The sequence below is a fragment of the Anolis sagrei genome, chromosome 13 (genome assembly GCF_037176765.1).
Source record: "Anolis sagrei isolate rAnoSag1 chromosome 13, rAnoSag1.mat, whole genome shotgun sequence".
Lineage (NCBI taxonomy): Eukaryota > Metazoa > Chordata > Lepidosauria > Squamata > Dactyloidae > Anolis > Anolis sagrei.
The window spans coordinates 19,789,257-19,807,088 of record NC_090033.1 but is presented as its reverse complement, the minus strand read 5'-3'; the positions used below and the strand labels follow the sequence as shown (position 1 = coordinate 19,807,088).

At 43.2% G+C, this 17,832-nt stretch overlaps 1 protein-coding gene across 1 annotated transcript in view; it reads left to right on the top strand.

Moving 5' to 3' along the window:
* Positions 1-1,026: 1,026 nt before the first annotated feature.
* Positions 1,027-17,832, top strand: part of DNAJC11 (DnaJ heat shock protein family (Hsp40) member C11) — a 64,861-nt gene continuing 48,055 nt past the window's right edge. Inside the window, exon 1 of the mRNA XM_060758715.2 lies at positions 1,027-1,150. Within this exon, the coding sequence (XP_060614698.2) occupies positions 1,070-1,150 (81 nt within the window). The 5' untranslated portion in view covers positions 1,027-1,069. The remainder of the gene's footprint in view (positions 1,151-17,832) is intronic.

Here is a 17,832-nt window from a genome sequence, read left to right as displayed (position 1 = left end):
CTGCTTCTTGGCAGAATGGGGTTGGACTTTTCCAACTTTTTGATTCTATGATTCTATGAGGAAGAGGTGGTGGTTGTTTTGCTTCTCAAAGGGTTAGCAGAAGGGAGGCTGGATGGCCATCTGTCGGGGGTGCTTTGAATGCAATATTCCTGCTTCTTGGCAGAATGGGGTTGGACTGGATGGCCCATGAGGTCTCTTCCAACTCTTGGATTCTATGATTCTATGTTCAGCAGTGGAACTCTCTGCCCCAGAGGGAGTGTGGTGGAGGCTCCTTCTTTGGAAGCTTTGAAGCAGAGGCTGGATGGCCATCTGTCGGGGGTGTTTTGAATGGAATATTCCTGCTTCTTGGCAGAATGGGGTTGGACTGGATGACCCACAAGGCCTCTTCCAACTCTAGAATTCTAGAATTCTATGATTCTAGGGGGAAATCAGAGTGCGCATGCGCAGAAAGAGTCTTTCAGAAGGTCTCCCAGTCCTTCGCGGAGTGCTTTCAGTACGCATGCGCTTGTCTCTCTACTTTTCTTTGGCTTTTGCTCTCTCGCGCATGCGCTCTCTAGACCTTTTCCTTTCCCAAACTTCCACGCTTCGCCTGTAGAGGGCGCGATGACTGAGACTGGTGCGCATGCGCTCTCGCTTCCCCCTTGCTCAGACTTCCAAACTTCCACGCTCCGCCTGTAGAGGGCGCGAAGACTGAGAGTGGTGCGCATGCGCTCTCGCTTCCCCCTTGCTCCCACTTCCAAACTTCCACGCTGCGCCTGTAGAGGGCGCGATGGCTGGGACTGGAACGCATGCGCTCTCGCTTCCCTCTTGCTCCCACTTCCAAACTTCCACGCTGCGCCTGTAGAGGGCGCGAAGACTGAGCCTGCTGCGCATGCGCTCTCGCTTCCCTCTTGCTCCCACTTCCAAACTTCCACGCTGCGCCTGTAGAGGGCGCGAAGACTGAGCCTGCTGCGCATGCGCTCTCGCTTCCCTCTTGCTCCCACTTCCAAACTTCCACGCTGCGCCTGTAGAGGGCGCGAAGACTGAGAGTGCTGCGCATGCGCCAGAGCGAAGGTGAGAGGTCGTCAAGATGGCGGCGGCCTCCTCAGGGGATGAAGCGGCCGCGCCGGACAACGAGGACTATTACTCGCTCCTGAACGTCCGGAGGGAGGTGAGGAAAGAGGCCTCCTCAGAATGGCCCCTTGGGTTCAGAATGGCCCCGCAGAATAGTCACACTCACACTCACATTGCCACAGAAACGAGGCCTACAGGGAGTCTTCAGGCCTTGGTGGCATTTAAATGAAAATATACAGAAAGGGAATCTTAAAATATTGTCTCTTCTCCAGCATTGGTTGAGGTGCTGGGTTTGAGCCTGCCACTTTTGGACTCTAGCTTGCTGGGGCGTTCCAGCGAGTGTCTCTGTCGATCTGAGAAAACTATGTCTTGATTTAAGTCATTAACGTGCTGGTTTTCCCTGTCAGAGGCGGTAAGGGCAGCTAGAGCTCCGGAGAGCTTCAGTTCAACCATCTCAAAGCTCCCTGCTTGGGCGGTGATGGCACGATCATCAGCATAGAATCCTAGAATCCTAGAGTGGGAAGAGACCTCCTGGGCCATCATCCAGTCCAACCCCATTCTGCCAAGAAGCAGGAATGTTGCATTCAAAGCACCCCTGACAGATGGCCATCCAGCCTCTGTTCAAAAAGCCTCCACCACACTCCCTCCGGGGCAGAGAGTTCCACTGCTGAACGGCTCTCACAGTCAGGAAGTTCTTTATTTATTTATGTATTTATTTATTCAAACTTCTATGCAGCCACTCCCCTGGGGCTCGGGGCGGCTTACAAGAACAGGCTAAAATCTAACACAATTTAAAACAATTTAAAAACAGCAATATCAAACATTAAAAGCCTGTCGAAACAGGTATGTCTTGCATGCCCTGTGGAAAGCTGGTAACTCCCGCAAGGCCCGGACTTCAGGTGGCAGAGCATTCCAGACTGATGGAGCCACTGCTGTGAAGGCTCTGCGCCTGGTTGCCGTTAGACGCAAGGTCTTCATACTGGGGACTTTCAAGACATCTTGGTCCTCAGAGCAGAGGGATCTCTGGGGTTGGGAGGGGGTGAGGCGGTCCCTCAGGTACATCGGCCCCAGACCATGCAAGGCCTTCAAGGTGAGTCCCATCCCTTTGAAAGTGATCTGGTGCTCAATTGGTAACCAATGCACCAGCAGGAAGATTGGGGTGATGGGGCATCTCATCGGAATTCCCGCAAAAAGCCGAGCAGCTGCATTTTGCACCAACTTGAGCTTCCGGATCACCGACAGAGGAAGGCCAATGTAGAGGGTGTTACAGTAGTCCGGTCTTGAGATGACCGTGGCCTGGATCACCATAGCCAGGTTGTCCCTGGACAGGGAGGGGGCCAGCCGTCTAGCCTGCCGCAGGTGAGAGAAGGCAGTTCTGCTCACGGCGGAGAGAGACCTGGGCCTCCATCGTCAGCAGAGGGTCCAAAAGGACTCCCAGACTCTTAACCAACGATGACAGGCGTAGTGCCTCACCATCCAGGTTTGGCAGCTGGACGTCCCCATTGCCCGGTCGACCCAGCCATAGGATCCCCATCTTTGCCGGATTCACCCTCACCCTGCTGGCATGCAGCCATCCAGTCACGGCCTCAATGAGGCACTGATGGAAACAATCAGGGACAGAGTCCAGTCGGCCTTCCATCTTCAGCACCAGCTGAGTGTCATCAGGTAACACTCCAGCCCAAAACCTCAGACCAGCTGAGCAAGTGGTCGCATATAGATGTTAAACAACAGAGGGGAGAGAATGGCCCCCTGAGGAGGAACCCCACAAGAGAGAGAGAGGGGACCTCTCAGAGACCCGGCCTCCCCTCTCCACTCGCTGTCCATGGTTGTGAAGGAAGGAGGACAGCCAATGCAAAGCTCTCCCCCTGACTCCCCCAGCAGTAAGGCGGTGGGCGATTCCTTATGTTCAGATGGAATCTCCTTTCTTGTAGTTGGAAGCCATGGCTTCATTGCGTCCTAGTCTCCATGGAAGCTTGCTCCCTCCTCCTCCCTGTGGCTTCCTCTCACGTATTTATACCTGGCCCTCATCATATCTCCTCTCATCCTTCTCTTCTTCAGGCTAAACATGCCCAGCTCCTTAAGCCGCTCCTCATAGGGCTTGTTCTCCAGACCCTTGATCATTTCAGTCGCCCTCCTCTGGACACATTCCAGCTTAGAGTCAATATCTTGAATTGTGGTGCCCAGAATGGGACACAATATTCCAGGTAAAGTGGTCTAACCAAAGCAGAATAGAGCATGGGGAGCAGGACTTCCCTGGATCTAGGCACTAGGCTCCTCTTGATGCAGGACAACATCCCATTGGTGTTGATTGCATTTATATCCCGCTTTACATTTTAAAAGAATAACGCAATTGAAAATATAAAGATAGTGAATCTTAAAATGTTGCCACTTCTCCAAAAAGGCTGAGGATCAGAAGTCGTTTGGATTTTGGATGAGTGCTTACCAAAGGTTCATTCATATAGATAGAGATATTCATATAGACCAAGGATTCATTCATTCATATATATATAAATCCATATATAATATAGACCATGGATTCATTGATATATATATTCATATATATCAATTTATTCATATAGATATATTAATATGTGTGTATATATATTCATAAATAATATATATATGTGTGTATATATATATTAATCCACATATATATATATATATACACACACACATATACATCATATAGATAGAGATTGAGATATTCATAAAGACCATGGATTCATTCATATATATATATATAATATTCATATATATCAGATATTTATTCATATAGATATATTAATATGTGTATATACATATTAATTCATAAATAATATATAAATGTGTGTGTATATATATATATTAATCCATATATATATATATGTATATATACACACACACACATATATATCATATAGATAGAGATATTCATATAGACCATGGATTCATTCATATATATATATATATATATATATATTCATATATATCATAGATTTATTCATATAGATATATTAATATGTGTATATATATTCATGCTCCTATTGATGCAGGCCAAAAAGCCAATGGGATTTTGGCCTGCATCAAGAGGAGCCTAGTGTCTAGATCCAGGGAAGTCCTGCTCCCCATGCTCTATTCCGCTTTGGTTAGACCACACCAGGAATATTGTGTCCAATTCTGGGCACCACAATTCAAGAGAGATATTGACAAGCTGGAATGTGTCCAGAGAAAGAGGGCGACTAAAATGATCCAGGGTCTGGAGAACAAGCCCTATGAGGAGCGGCTTAAGGAGCTGGGCATGTTTAGCCTGAAGAAGAGAAGGCTGGGAGGAGATATAATAGCCATGTATAAATATGTGAGAGGAAGCCACAGGGAGGAGGAGGGAGCAAGCTTCCTTTCTGCTTCCCTGGAGACCAGGGTCTGGAGAACAAGCCCTATGAGGAGCGGCTTAAGGAGCTGGGCATGTTTAGCCTGAAGAAGAGAAGGCTGAGAGGAGACATGATGAGGGCCAGGTATAAATATGTGAGAGGAAGCCACAGGGAGGAGGAGGGAGCAAGCTTCCTTTCTGCTTCCCTGGAGACCAGGGTCTGGAGAACAAGCCCTATGAGGAGCGGCTTAAGGAGCTGGGTATGTTTAGCCTGAAGAAGAGAAGGCTGAGAGGAGACATGATGAGGGCCAGGTATAAATATGTGAGAGGAAGCCACAGGGAGGAGGAGGGAGCAAGCTTCCTTTCTGCTTCTCTGGAGACCAGGGTCTGGAGAACAAGCCCTATGAGGAGCGGCTTAAGGAGCTGGGCATGTTTAGCCTGAAGAAGAGAAGGCTGAGAGGAGACATGATGAGGGCCAGGTATAAATATGTGAGAGGAAGCCACAGGGAGGAGGAGGGAGCAAGCTTCCTTTCTGCTTCCCTGGAGACCAGGGTCTGGAGAACAAGCCCTATGAGGAGCGGCTTAAGGAGCTGGGCATGTTTAGCCTGAAGAAGAGAAGGCTGAGAGGAGACATGATGAGGGCCAGGTATAAATATGTGAGAGGAAGCCACAGGGAGGAGGAGGGAGCAAGCTTCCTTTCTGCTTCCCTGGAGACCAGGGTCTGGAGAACAAGCCCTATGAGGAGCGGCTTAAGGAGCTGGGTATGTTTAGCCTGAAGAAGAGAAGGCTGAGAGGAGACATGATGAGGGCCAGGTATAAATATGTGAGAGGAAGCCACAGGGAGGAGGAGGGAGCAAGCTTCCTTTCTGCTTCTCTGGAGACCAGGGTCTGGAGAACAAGCCCTATGAGGAGCGGCTTAAGGAGCTGGGTATGTTTAGCCTGAAGAAGAGAAGGCTGAGAGGAGACATGATGAGGGCCAGGTATAAATATGTGAGAGGAAGCCACAGGGAGGAGGAGGGAGCAAGCTTCCTTTCTGCTTCCCTGGAGACCAGGGTCTGGAGAACAAGCCCTATGAGGAGCGGCTTAAGGAGCTGGGTATGTTTAGCCTGAAGAAGAGAAGGCTGAGAGGAGACATGATGAGGGCCAGGTATAAATATGTGAGAGGAAGCCACAGGGAGGAGGAGGGAGCAAGCTTCCTTTCTGCTTCTCTGGAGACCAGGGTCTGGAGAACAAGCCCTATGAGGAGCGGCTTAAGGAGCTGGGTATGTTTAGCCTGAAGAAGAGAAGGCTGAGAGGAGACATGATGAGGGCCAGGTATAAATATGTGAGAGGAAGCCACAGGGAGGAGGAGGGAGCAGATCAAGGGTCTGGAGAACAAGCCCTATGAGGAGCGGCTTAAGGAGCTGGGCATGTTTAGCCTGAAGAAGAGAAGGCTGAGAGGAGACATGATGAGGGCCAGGTATAAATATGTGAGAGGAAGCCACAGGGAGGAGGAGGGAGCAAGCTTCCTTTCTGCTTCCCTGGAGACCAGGGTCTGGAGAACAAGCCCTATGAGGAGCGGCTTAAGGAGCTGGGCATGTTTAGCCTGAAGAAGAGAAGGCTGAGAGGAGACATCATGAGGGCCAGGTATAAATATGTGAGAGGAAGCCACAGGGAGGAGGAGGGAGCAGATCAAGGGTCTGGAGAACAAGCCCTATGAGGAGCGGCTTAAGGAGCTGGGCCTGTTTAGCCTGAAGAAGAGAAGGCTGAGAGGAGACATGATGAGGGCCATGTATAAATATGTGAGAGGAAGCCACAGGGAGGAGGAGGGAGCAAGCTTCCTTTCTGCTTCCCTGGAGACCAGGGTCTGGAGAACAAGCCCTATGAGGAGCGGCTTAAGGAGCTGGGCATGTTTAGCCTGAAGAAGAGAAGGCTGAGAGGAGACATGATGAGGGCCAGGTATAAATATGTGAGAGGAAGCCACAGGGAGGAGGGAGCAGATCAAGGGTCTGGAGAACAAGCCCTATGAGGAGCGGCTTAAGGAGCTGGGCATGTTTAGCCTGAAGAAGAGAAGGCTGAGAGGAGACATGATAAGGGCCATGTATAAATATGTGAGAGGAAGCCACAGGGAGGAGGGAGCAGATCAAGGGTCTGGAGAACAAGCCCTATGAGGAGCGGCTTAAGGAGCTGGGCATGTTTAGCCTGAAGAAGAGAAGGCTGAGAGGAGACATGATGAGGGCCAGGTATAAATATGTGAGAGGAAGCCACAGGGAGGAGGGAGCAGATCAAGGGTCTGGAGAACAAGCCCTATGAGGAGCGGCTTAAGGAGCTGGGCATGTTTAGCCTGAAGAAGAGAAGGCTGAGAGGAGACATGATGAGAGCCATGGATAAATATGTGAGAGGAAGCCACAGGGAGGAGGGAGCAGATCAAGGGTCTGGAGAACAAGCCCTATGAGGAGCGGCTTAAGGAGCTGGGCATGTTTAGCCTGAAGAAGAGAAGGCTGAGAGGAGACATGATGAGAGCCATGGATAAATATGTGAGAGGAAGCCACAGGGAGGAGGGAGCAGATCAAGGGTCTGGAGAACAAGCCCTATGAGGAGCGGCTTAAGGAGCTGGGCATGTTTAGCCTGAAGAAGAGAAGGCTGAGAGGAGACATGATGAGGGCCAGGTATAAATATGTGAGAGGAAGCCACAGGGAGGAGGGAGCAGATCAAGGGTCTGGAGAACAAGCCCTATGAGGAGCGGCTTAAGGAGCTGGGCATGTTTAGCCTGAAGAAGAGAAGGCTGAGAGGAGACATGATGATAGCCATGTATAAATATGTGAGAGGAAGCCACAGGGAGGAGGGAGCAGATCAAGGGTCTGGAGAACAAGCCCTATGAGGAGCGGCTTAAGGAGCTGGGCATGTTTAGCCTGAAGAAGAGAAGGCTGAGAGGAGACATGATGATAGCCATGTATAAATATGTGAGAGGAAGCCACAGGGAGGAGGGAGCAGATCAAGGGTCTGGAGAACAAGCCCTATGAGGAGCGGCTTAAGGAGCTGGGCATGTTTAGCCTGAAGAAGAGAAGGCTGAGAGGAGACATGATGAGGGCCAGGTATAAATATGTGAGAGGAAGCCACAGGGAGGAGGGAGCAGATCAAGGGTCTGGAGAACAAGCCCTATGAGGAGCGGCTTAAGGAGCTGGGCATGTTTAGCCTGAAGAAGAGAAGGCTGAGAGGAGACATGATGAGGGCCAGGTATAAATATGTGAGAGGAAGCCACAGAGAGGAGGAGGAGGGAGCAAGCTTGTTTTCTGCTTCCTTGGAGACTAGGACGCAAGGGAACACTGGCTTCAAACTACAAGAGAGGAGATTCCACCTGAACACGAGGAAGAACTTCCTGACTGGGAGAGCCGTTCAGCAGTGGAACTCTCTGCCTTCCCCGGAGGGAGTGTGGTGGAGGCTCCTTCTTTGGAAGCTTTGAAGCAGAGGCTGGATGGCCATCTGTCAGGGGTGCTTTGAATGCAACGTTCCTGCTTCTTGGCAGAATGGGGTTGGACTGGATGATGGCCCAGGAGGTCTCTCCCAACTCTAGGATTCTATGAGGCTGGATGGCTATCTGTGGGGGGTGCTTTGAATGCAATATTCCTGCTTCTTGGCAGAAGGGGGTTGGACTGGATGATGGTCCAGGAGGTCTCTTCCAACTCTAGGATTCTAGGATTCTATGACTTCCATAAGGCCAAAACGTCTTTCCCTAAGAAGAATGCCAAGGACCAGATCTCTGTTTTCCCTACAGCAGAACCTGACTCCCGGCACAAAATCTAAGATTCCAAAAGTGCACTTCTTCCTCTTCCCTTGGGAAAGAAGTCCCAAAGTATCCAGAATCATGCTTTTCCCATAGCATATCTGATACTCTCCGAATACACCATCCCTGTCCTTCCCATGGACCAGAGAGGCAGTTGACCCAGACTCCTCAGGTCTGCCACACTTTGAGAATGATTAGATTGAGTCTTTTATAGGAATACTAGCCGTCCCCTGCCACGCGTTGCTGTGGCCCAGTCTGGTGATCTGGAAAATAAAGTAATGGTTTCTAATCTATGTAATTCCTTTCTGTATTCCTTCTTGTTTCTATGTCAGTGTGGATGTGGAGAGTGTCTGGTTTGCCTAATCTGGAACATGCGACATATCATTGTTCTTCTTTAAGGGTCCCTTTCAAATCTATGAGACTATATATCTCTGTGTGTGAATTATATCTATATCTATCTATCCATCTATGGCTGGATGGCTCTTTGTCAGGAGGACTTTGATTACGTTTTTAATTGCATCATTGTGTGTTGTTAATATTATTGCTTTGTTTTTTATTTATTTTGCTGTATTATTGTTGTTGTTTTATTGTTGTATTTGGGCTCAGCCTCTTGTAAGCCGCACCGAGTCCTTCGGGAGATGGTAGCGGGGTACAAATAAAGGATTATTACTATTATTATTATTATTATTATTATTATTACTATTACGTTTTCTTGCCCTGGTGAAGGGAGTTGGACTGGATGGCCTTAAGTGTTTTCTGATGGTCATGGGGTTTCTGTGTGGGAAGTTTGGCCCAATGCTGTCGTTCGTGGGGTCCAGAATGCTCTTTGATTGTAGGTGAATTATAAATCCCAGTAACTACAACTCCCAAATGTCAAGGTCTATTTCCCCCAAGTTCCATCTGTGTTCATATTTGGGCATATGGAATATTCGTGCCAAGTTTGGTCCAGATCCATCATTGTTTGAGTCCACAGTGCTCTCTGGACGTAGGTGAACTACAACTCCCAAAACTCAATGCCCACCAAACCTTTCTAGTGTTGTCTGTTGGTCATGGGAGTCCTGTGTGCCATGTTTGGTACAATTCCATAATTGGTGGAGTTCAGAATGCTCTTTGAGTGTAGGTGAACTATAAATCCCAGCAACTACAACTCCCAAATGACAAAATTATCAATATTTGAGTGATGGTCACTCTTTGTGTTGTGAGACGTTTTGTTGCCAAATTTGGTGTGATATCGTTCATTGGTTCTTTGGTTTTTAAGGTACTCATAACGCACAGAGCATTTATATATATATAGATATAAATCCCAGCAACTACAACTCCCAAATGACAAAATTATCAATATTTGAGTGATGGTCACTCTTTGTGTTGTGAGACGTTTTGTTGCCAAATTTGGTGTGATATCGTTCATTGGTTCTTTGGTTTTTAAGGTACTCATAACGCACAGAGCATTTTTATATATATAGATATAAATCCCAGCAACTACAACTCCCAAATGACAAAATTATCAATATTTGAGTGATGGTCACTCTTTGTGTTGTGAGACGTTTTGTTGCCAAATTTGGTGTGATATCGTTCATTGGTTCTTTGGTTTTTAAGGTACTCATAACGCACAGAGCATTTTTATATATATAGATATAAATCCCAGCAACTACAACTCCCAAATGACAAAATTATCAATATTTGAGTGATGGTCACTCTTTGTGTTGTGAGACGTTTTGTTGCCAAATTTGGTGTGATTTTGTTCATTGGTTCTTTGGTTTTTAAGGTACTCATGACGCACAGAGCATTTTTATATATATAGATATAAATCCCAGCAACTACAACTCCCAGATGACAGAATCATAAATTTTTGGAGTGATGGTCACTCCTTGTGTTGTGAGATGTTTTGTTGCCAAATTTGGTGTGATATCGTTCATTGGTTCTTTGGTTTTTAAGGTACTCATAACGCACAGAGCATTTTTATATATATAGATATAAATCCCAGCAACTACAACTCCCAAATGACAAAATTATCAATATTTGAGTGATGGTCACTCTTTGTGTTGTGAGACGTTTTGTTGCCAAATTTGGTGTGATTTTGTTCATTGGTTCTTTGGTTTTTAAGGTACTCATGACGCACAGAGCATTTTTATATATATAGATATAAATCCCAGCAACTACAACTCCCAGATGACAGAATCATAAATTTTTGGAGTGATGGTCACTCCTTGTGTTGTGAGATGTTTTGTTGCCAAATTTGGTGTGATATCGTTCATTGGTTCTTTGGTTTTTAAGGTACTCAAGACGCACAGAGCATATAGATAGATAGATAGATAGATAGATAGATAGATAGATAGATAGATAGATAGATTCTGATGTAGTCCCAAAGCTGTCAATTAATGATAGACATCTTCCATCTTGGATCCATCTCTGTTTCCTGGCCAGATGTTGATTCTTCTTGATTGATGTTAGCCTTGTGTTGACTTCCTTCTTAATACGGTAAACATTTCTGTTATCACTGTCTCAGTTCTTATCAGAGTTTACTTTTCAATTCTTATTAGCAACTTTTAATTACAATCCAGCAAGCAGGTAGTTAGTAGGCCTGGGTAACAACGCAAAAATTTGTTTCTAAAATCGATTTGTAATTGGGGTGTTTTTTTGTTTCGATATTTAAAATAATTACAAAATTTTCCAAAAAAAAAGTTCGGTATTTACGAAATTTCGTAAATATTTACAAAACATTTTGTAAAGATGGCGCCCTTTTTTTTCAATATTTTTTAAATATTTTTTAAATTTAATTATTAATTTAGCAGAATAGGGAGGAGAAATTATTATTGAGGGAAGGCAGGCACTCACTCTGGCGGGCCCTCTCGCTCACCGCTCGCTCGCCGCTCGCCCTCTCGCTCGCCTCTCGCCCTCTCGCCAGGATGGGTTCCTTCCAGGAGGGGCTCTTTTTCCCAGGCTGCCAAACTACAACTCCCAGGATGCTACAGCATTGAGCCAATGAAAGAAAGAGAAGGAGACCTCCCTCTCTCCCTCTCGCTCGCCCTCTCGCTCGCCCCTCACCCTCTCGCTCGCCGCTCGCCCTCGCCCTCTCGCTCGCCGCTCGTCCTCTCACTCGCCCTCTCGCTCGCCGCTCGCCCTCTCACTCGCCCTCTTGCTCGCCGCTCGTCCTCTCACTCGCCCTCTCGCTCGCCGCTCGCCCTCTCACTCGCCCTCTCGCTCGCCCTCTCGCTTGCTCAGCCGGCGCCGAGAGAGGAGAGCTCCCAGCAAGCCAGGCGGCCATCTTACGTATTTCCGAAATGGATGGAAATACAAAATTTTTTGGCGCCTGCCGTTTCGATATTTAAAAACACTTCCAGGTTTAAAAATAAGTTTTGTAATCGTTTCGTAATTCAAAAATTAACGAATTTTTTAACGAATTACGAATTAACGAAACGAATTGACCAGCCCTAGTAGTTAGTCATTGCAGCTCTTAATATTTAATTTAATTTATCAAATCTGCATATTATTATTTTTTTCTTCTGTGTGCCCAGGGGGGGAGTCTCTCATTTGGTCGTTCTTCTCTTTTCGCCACCTGCTTCTTTGGCCCTGGAACTCAACAAAAAATTTCCTGTTTTGTAGCAGATTTCCTATGAGGTGGGTGAGGTGGTAGTCGCCCAGTTTTCTGTGTGCCCAGGGGGGAGTCTCTCATTAGCCATTGATTGAGGCTCTGGGTTTGAGCCTGCCACTTTTGGACTCTTGCTTGCTGAGCTGTTCCAGCGAGTGTCTCTGTAGATCTTAGAATATGTCTTGATTTAAGTTGTTGGCGTGCTGGCTGATACCCAAACAGGGAACGAGCTGGAGACGTCTCTGCCTTGGTCCTTTCACTATTGGCTGCTACTTCCCGGCGGATGTCAGGTGGTGCAATACCAGCTAAGCAGTGTCATTTCTCCCGTGGTGTGAGGCGTAAACATCCTGTGTCTTATTCAGAGCCACATCCACTGTTTTAGCGTGGTGAGATGTGCTCCACACTGGGCATGCGCAGCAGAGTAGCATAGCGCAAGGGCGGATGTCTTCACTGTGTCTGGTTGTGATCCCCAGGTTGTGCCAGTCAGCTTTCGTATGATATTATTTCTAGCACCCACTTTTTGCTTGATGTTCAGGCAGTGCTTCTTGTAGGTCAGAGCACGGTCCAGAGTGACTCCTCCCAGGTATTGGGGTGCAATGCTGCAATGCTCCTGTGGGATTCCTTCCTTCCCAGGTAATAATCCTCAGAGCTCGGGATGCTTGTCTGTTCTTGAGATGAAAGGCACATGTCTGTGTTTTAGATAGATTAGGGATCAGCTGGATTTCCCTGTCATTGGCAGTAAGGGCACCTAGAGCTTTGGAGAGCTTCTGTTCAACCATCTCAAAGCTCCCTGCTTGAGCGGTGATGGCACGATCATCAGCATAGATGAACCTCTCCGTCCCTTCTGGCAGTGGCTGGTCATTTGTGTAGATGTTGAACATGGATGGAGCAAGCACGCTCCCCTGAGGCGGCAGGCCGTTCTTCTCTTTCCGACATCTCCTTTTCTGGCCCTGAAACTCAACAAAAAAGCTCCTGTTCTGTAGCAGGTTTCCTATGAGGCGGGTGAGGTGGTCGTCCTTGGTGATATCCATTATTGGTCAATTTCAAAATAAAAATAGATACCAATAAAATTACATTAATTGAGGCATCAATAGGCTAAAAGTTTCTGAATATTTACATAAAACTGTAATTTAAGATAAGACTGTCCAACTCTTATTAAACCATGATTCTAACCTCCTTCAATGTAAATGTACTTATTATTAAAATAATAAAAAGAATAGAGTAAAAGAAAGAAAATGCAATAAAAACAGCAATAATAGAGTAAAATATTAAATGTAGTAATAATAGGGTAGAATACTGTAAATGTAATATTAATAATAATAATAATAATAAATAGATTAAAATAATAAATGTAATAATAATAATAGGGTAAAGTACTATAAATGTAATAATAATAATAATAATAATAATAAATAGAGTAAAATAATAAATGTAATAATAATAATAATAATAATAATAGGGTTAAATACTGTAAATGCAATAATAATAATAATAATAATAATAATAATAAATAGATTAAAATAATAAATGTAATAATAATAATAGGGTAAAATACCATAAATGTAATAATAATAACAATAATAATATATAGATTAAAATAAAAATGTAATAATAATAATAACGTAAAATACTATAAATGTAATAATAATAATAATAAATAGATTAAAATAATAAATGTAATAATAATAATAATGTAAAATACCGTAAATGTAATAATAATAATAATAATAATAATAATAATAAATAGATTAAAATAATAAATGTAATAATAATAATAATAATAATAATAGGGTAAAATACTGTAAATGCAATAATAATAATAATAATAAATAGATTGAAATAATAAATGTAATAATAATAATAGGGTAAAATACCATAAATGTAATAATAATAATAATAATAATAGGGTAAACTATGAATGTAATAATAATAATAAATAGGTTAAAATAATAAGTGTAATAATAATAATAGGGTAAAGTACTATAAATGTAATAATAATAATAAATAGAGTAAAATAATAAATGTAATAATAATAATAGGGTTAAATACTATAAATGTAATAATAATAATAAATAGAGTAAAATAATAAATGTAATAATAATAATAGGGTTAAATACTATAAATGTAATAATAATAATAAATAGAGTAAAATAATAAATGTAATAATAATAATAATAGCGTAAACTATAAATGTAATAATAATAATAATAATAATAATAAACAGATTAAAATAATAAATGTAGTAGTAGTAATAATAATAATAAATAATAATAATAATAATAGGGTAAAGTACTGTAAATGTAATAATAATAATAAATAGAGTAAAATAATAAATGTAATAATAATAATAATAATAATAGCGTAAACTATATATGTAATAATAATAATAATAGATTAAAATAATAAGTGTAATAATAATAATAGGGTAAAGTACTATAAATGTAATAATAATAATAATAAATAGAGTAAAATAATAACCTAAACGGTTCTGGCCCAAGATACCTTTCTGACCACATCTCAACCTACGAGCCTACCAGGACTTTGAGATCTTCCGGGGAGGCCCTGCTCTCGATCCTGCCTGCCTCACAGGCACGACTGGTGGGGACGAGAGATAGGGCCTTCTCGGTGGTGGTCCCTCGGCTGTGGAACACCCTTCCCGTGGACATCAGACTGGCTCCTTCCCTGATGATATTCCGCAGGAAATTAAAGACTTGGTTGTTCAAGAAGGTGTTCGAACAAGAAGTGCAGTGATTGGTAATGACTATAGGAATGGAACAACGGGAAATGATACTGGATTGTGGTTTGGACGATGAGACGACGTGGAATGGCTTTTGTACTAATGATGTTTTTTGATGATGATGTTTTTTGTTAATGATGGATTGTGGATTATTTTATATTATGTCTTGAATTTTGTACCTTGTTCTTTTTGTGCTGTACACCACTGTGAGTCGCCCCTGGGCTGAGAACAGCAGTATATAAGCAAAGTAAATAAATAAATAAATAAATAATAAATGTAATAATAATAATAATAATAATAATAATAATAATAAATAGATTAAAATAAATGTAATAATAATAATAGGGTAAAATACTATAAATGTAATAATAATAAATAGATTAAAATAATAAATGTAATAATAATAATAATAATAATAATAATAAATAGATTATAATAATAAATGTAATAATAATAATAATAGGGTAAAATACTGTAAATGTAATAATAATAATAATAATAATAATAGGGTAAACTATGAATGTAATAATAATAATAAATAGGTTAAAATAATAAGTGTAATAATAATAATAGGGTAAAGTACTATAAATATAAGAATAATAATAAATAGAGTAAAATAATAAATGTAATAATAATAATAAAAATAATAATAAGATAAAATACTGTAAATGTAATAATAATAATAATAATAATAGGGTAAACTATGAATGTAATAATAATAATAAATAGGTTAAAATAATAAGTGTAATAATAATAATAGGGTAAAGTACTATAAATATAAGAATAATAATAAATAGAGTAAAATAATAAATGTAATAATAATAATAGGGTTAAATACTATAAATGTAATAATAATAATAGAGTAAAATAATAAATGTAATAATAATAGGGTAAAATACTATAAATGTAATAATAATAATAATAGGGTAAAATACTGTAAATGTAATAATAATAATAATAATAATAATAATAATAATAAAAACAGATTAAAATAATAAATGTAATAATAATAATAGATTAAAATAATAATAATAGGATAAAATACTGTAAATGTAATAATAATAATAATAATAAATAGATTAAAATAAAAAATGTAATAATAATAATAATAATAATAGGGTAAAATACTATAAATGTAATTATAATAATAGAGCAAAATAATAAATATAAAAATTGTAGAGTAAAATAATAAATGTAATAAAATAATATTAATAATAGAGTAAAAGAATAAATAACCTTGACTCGAGTATAAGTCGAGGGGAGGTTTTTCAGCCTAAAAAAGGAGCTGAAAACTAGGCTTACACTTGAGTATATACAGTAATTTGGCCGCATAATGAGTCAGGAAAGCTTGGAGAAGACATTGTGTGAATGTTGAACATGGATGGAGCAAACTTTGGAGAGCTTGTCTTCAACCATTTCAGAGCTCCCTGCTAGGGCGGTGATGGCATGATCATCAGCATAGATGAAACTCTCTGGGGCAAATGAAAGCTAAAAGGAAGAAGGGCCGATCAAGGGCAAGATAGATGAATGGTATCCTTGAAGTGACTGGCTTGACTTTCAAGGCCTCTGAGGATGCCTGCCATAGATGTGGGCGAAACATCAGGAGAGAATGCTTCTGGAACGTGGCCAGACAGCCTGAAAAACTCACAGCAACTCGGTGATTCTGGCCATGAAAGCCTTTGGTAATTTTCAATGGTAAGCAAACAGTACTTTGGCGCCCCCCCCCCCAACCAATCACTGATATATATTTTCTGTTTGTTGTGAGAGTTCTGTGTGCCATATTTGGTTCAATTCCATCATTGGTGGAGTTCAGAATGCTCTTTGGTTGTAGGTGAACTATACATCCCAGTAACTACACTTGCCGCACTTGCTCCCTTGCCTGGCCCGCTTTGGGTCCGGAGGCGTGCCTGAAGACCCTGGCATGTGCACCAATAGTCACCTCTTCTCCTGACTTTCTCCTCAGCCATTGGGACCGAGAGAGAGAGAGAGAGAGAGAGAGAGAGGTGGAGATGCCCACCTTTCCTGAAGGTAGGCGCAAAAACAAAGGAGGGAGCGGAGGCGGGAGATACCTCCAGCCGGAGGGGCTCTCTCTCTCTCTCTTTCTCTCTCTTGGTCACCTCTTCTCCTGACTTTCTCCTCAGCCATTGGGATCAATAGAGAGAGAGAGAGAGAGAGAGGTGGAGATGCCCACCTTTCCTGAAGCTAGGCGCAAAAGCAAAGGAGGGAGCGGAGGTGGGAGATACCTCCAGCCGGAAGGGCTCTCTCTCTCTCTTTCTCTCTCTTGGTCACCTCTTCTCCTGACTTTCTCGTCAGCCATTGGGACCGAGAGAGAGAGAGAGAGAGAGAGAGAGGTGGAGATGCCCACCTTTCCTGAAGGTAGGCGCAAAAACAAAGGAGGGAGCGGAGGCGGGAGATACCTCCAGCCGGAGGGGCTCTCTCTCTCTCTCTTTCTCTCTCTTGGTCACCTCTTCTCCTGACTTTCTCCTCAGCCATTGGGATCAATAGAGAGAGAGAGAGAGAGAGAGGTGGAGATGCCCACCTTTCCTGAAGCTAGGCGCAAAAGCAAAGGAGGGAGCGGAGGTGGGAGATACCTCCAGCCGGAAGGGCTCTCTCTCTCTCTTTCTCTCTCTTGGTCACCTCTTCTCCTGACTTTCTCGTCAGCCATTGGGACCGAGAGAGAGAGAGAGAGAGAGAGAGAGGTGGAGATGCCCACCTTTCCTGAAGCTAGGCGCAAAAACAAAGGAGGGAGCGGAGGTGGGAGATACCTCCAGCCGGAGGGTCTCTCTCTCTCTCTCTCTCTCTTTCTCTCTCTTGGTCACCTCTTCTCCTGACTTTCTCGTCAGCCATTGGGACCGAGAGAGAGAGAGAGAGAGAGAGAGAGAGGTGGAGATGCCCACCTTTCCTGAACCTAGGCGCAAAAACAAAGGAGGGAGCGGTGGTGGGAGATACCTCCAGCGGGAGGGGCTCTCTCTCTTTCTCTCTCTTGGTCACCTCTTCTCCTGACTTTCTCGTCAGCCATTGGGACTGAGAGAGAGAGAGACAGAGAGAGAGAGGTGGAGAAGCCCACCTTTCCTGAAGCTAGGCGCAAAAACAAAGGAGGGAGTGGAGGTGGGAGATACCTCCAGCCAGAGGGGCTCTCTCTCTCTCTCTTTCTCTCTCTTGGTCACCTCTTCTCCTGACTTTCTCCTCAGCCATTGGGATCAAGAGAGAGAGAGAGGTGGAGATGCCCACCTTTCCTGAAGCTAGGCGCAAAAGCAAAGGAGGGAGCGGAGGTGGGAGATACCTCCAGCCGGAAGGGCTCTCTCTCTCTCTCTTTCTCTCTCTTGGTCACCTCTTCTCCTGAC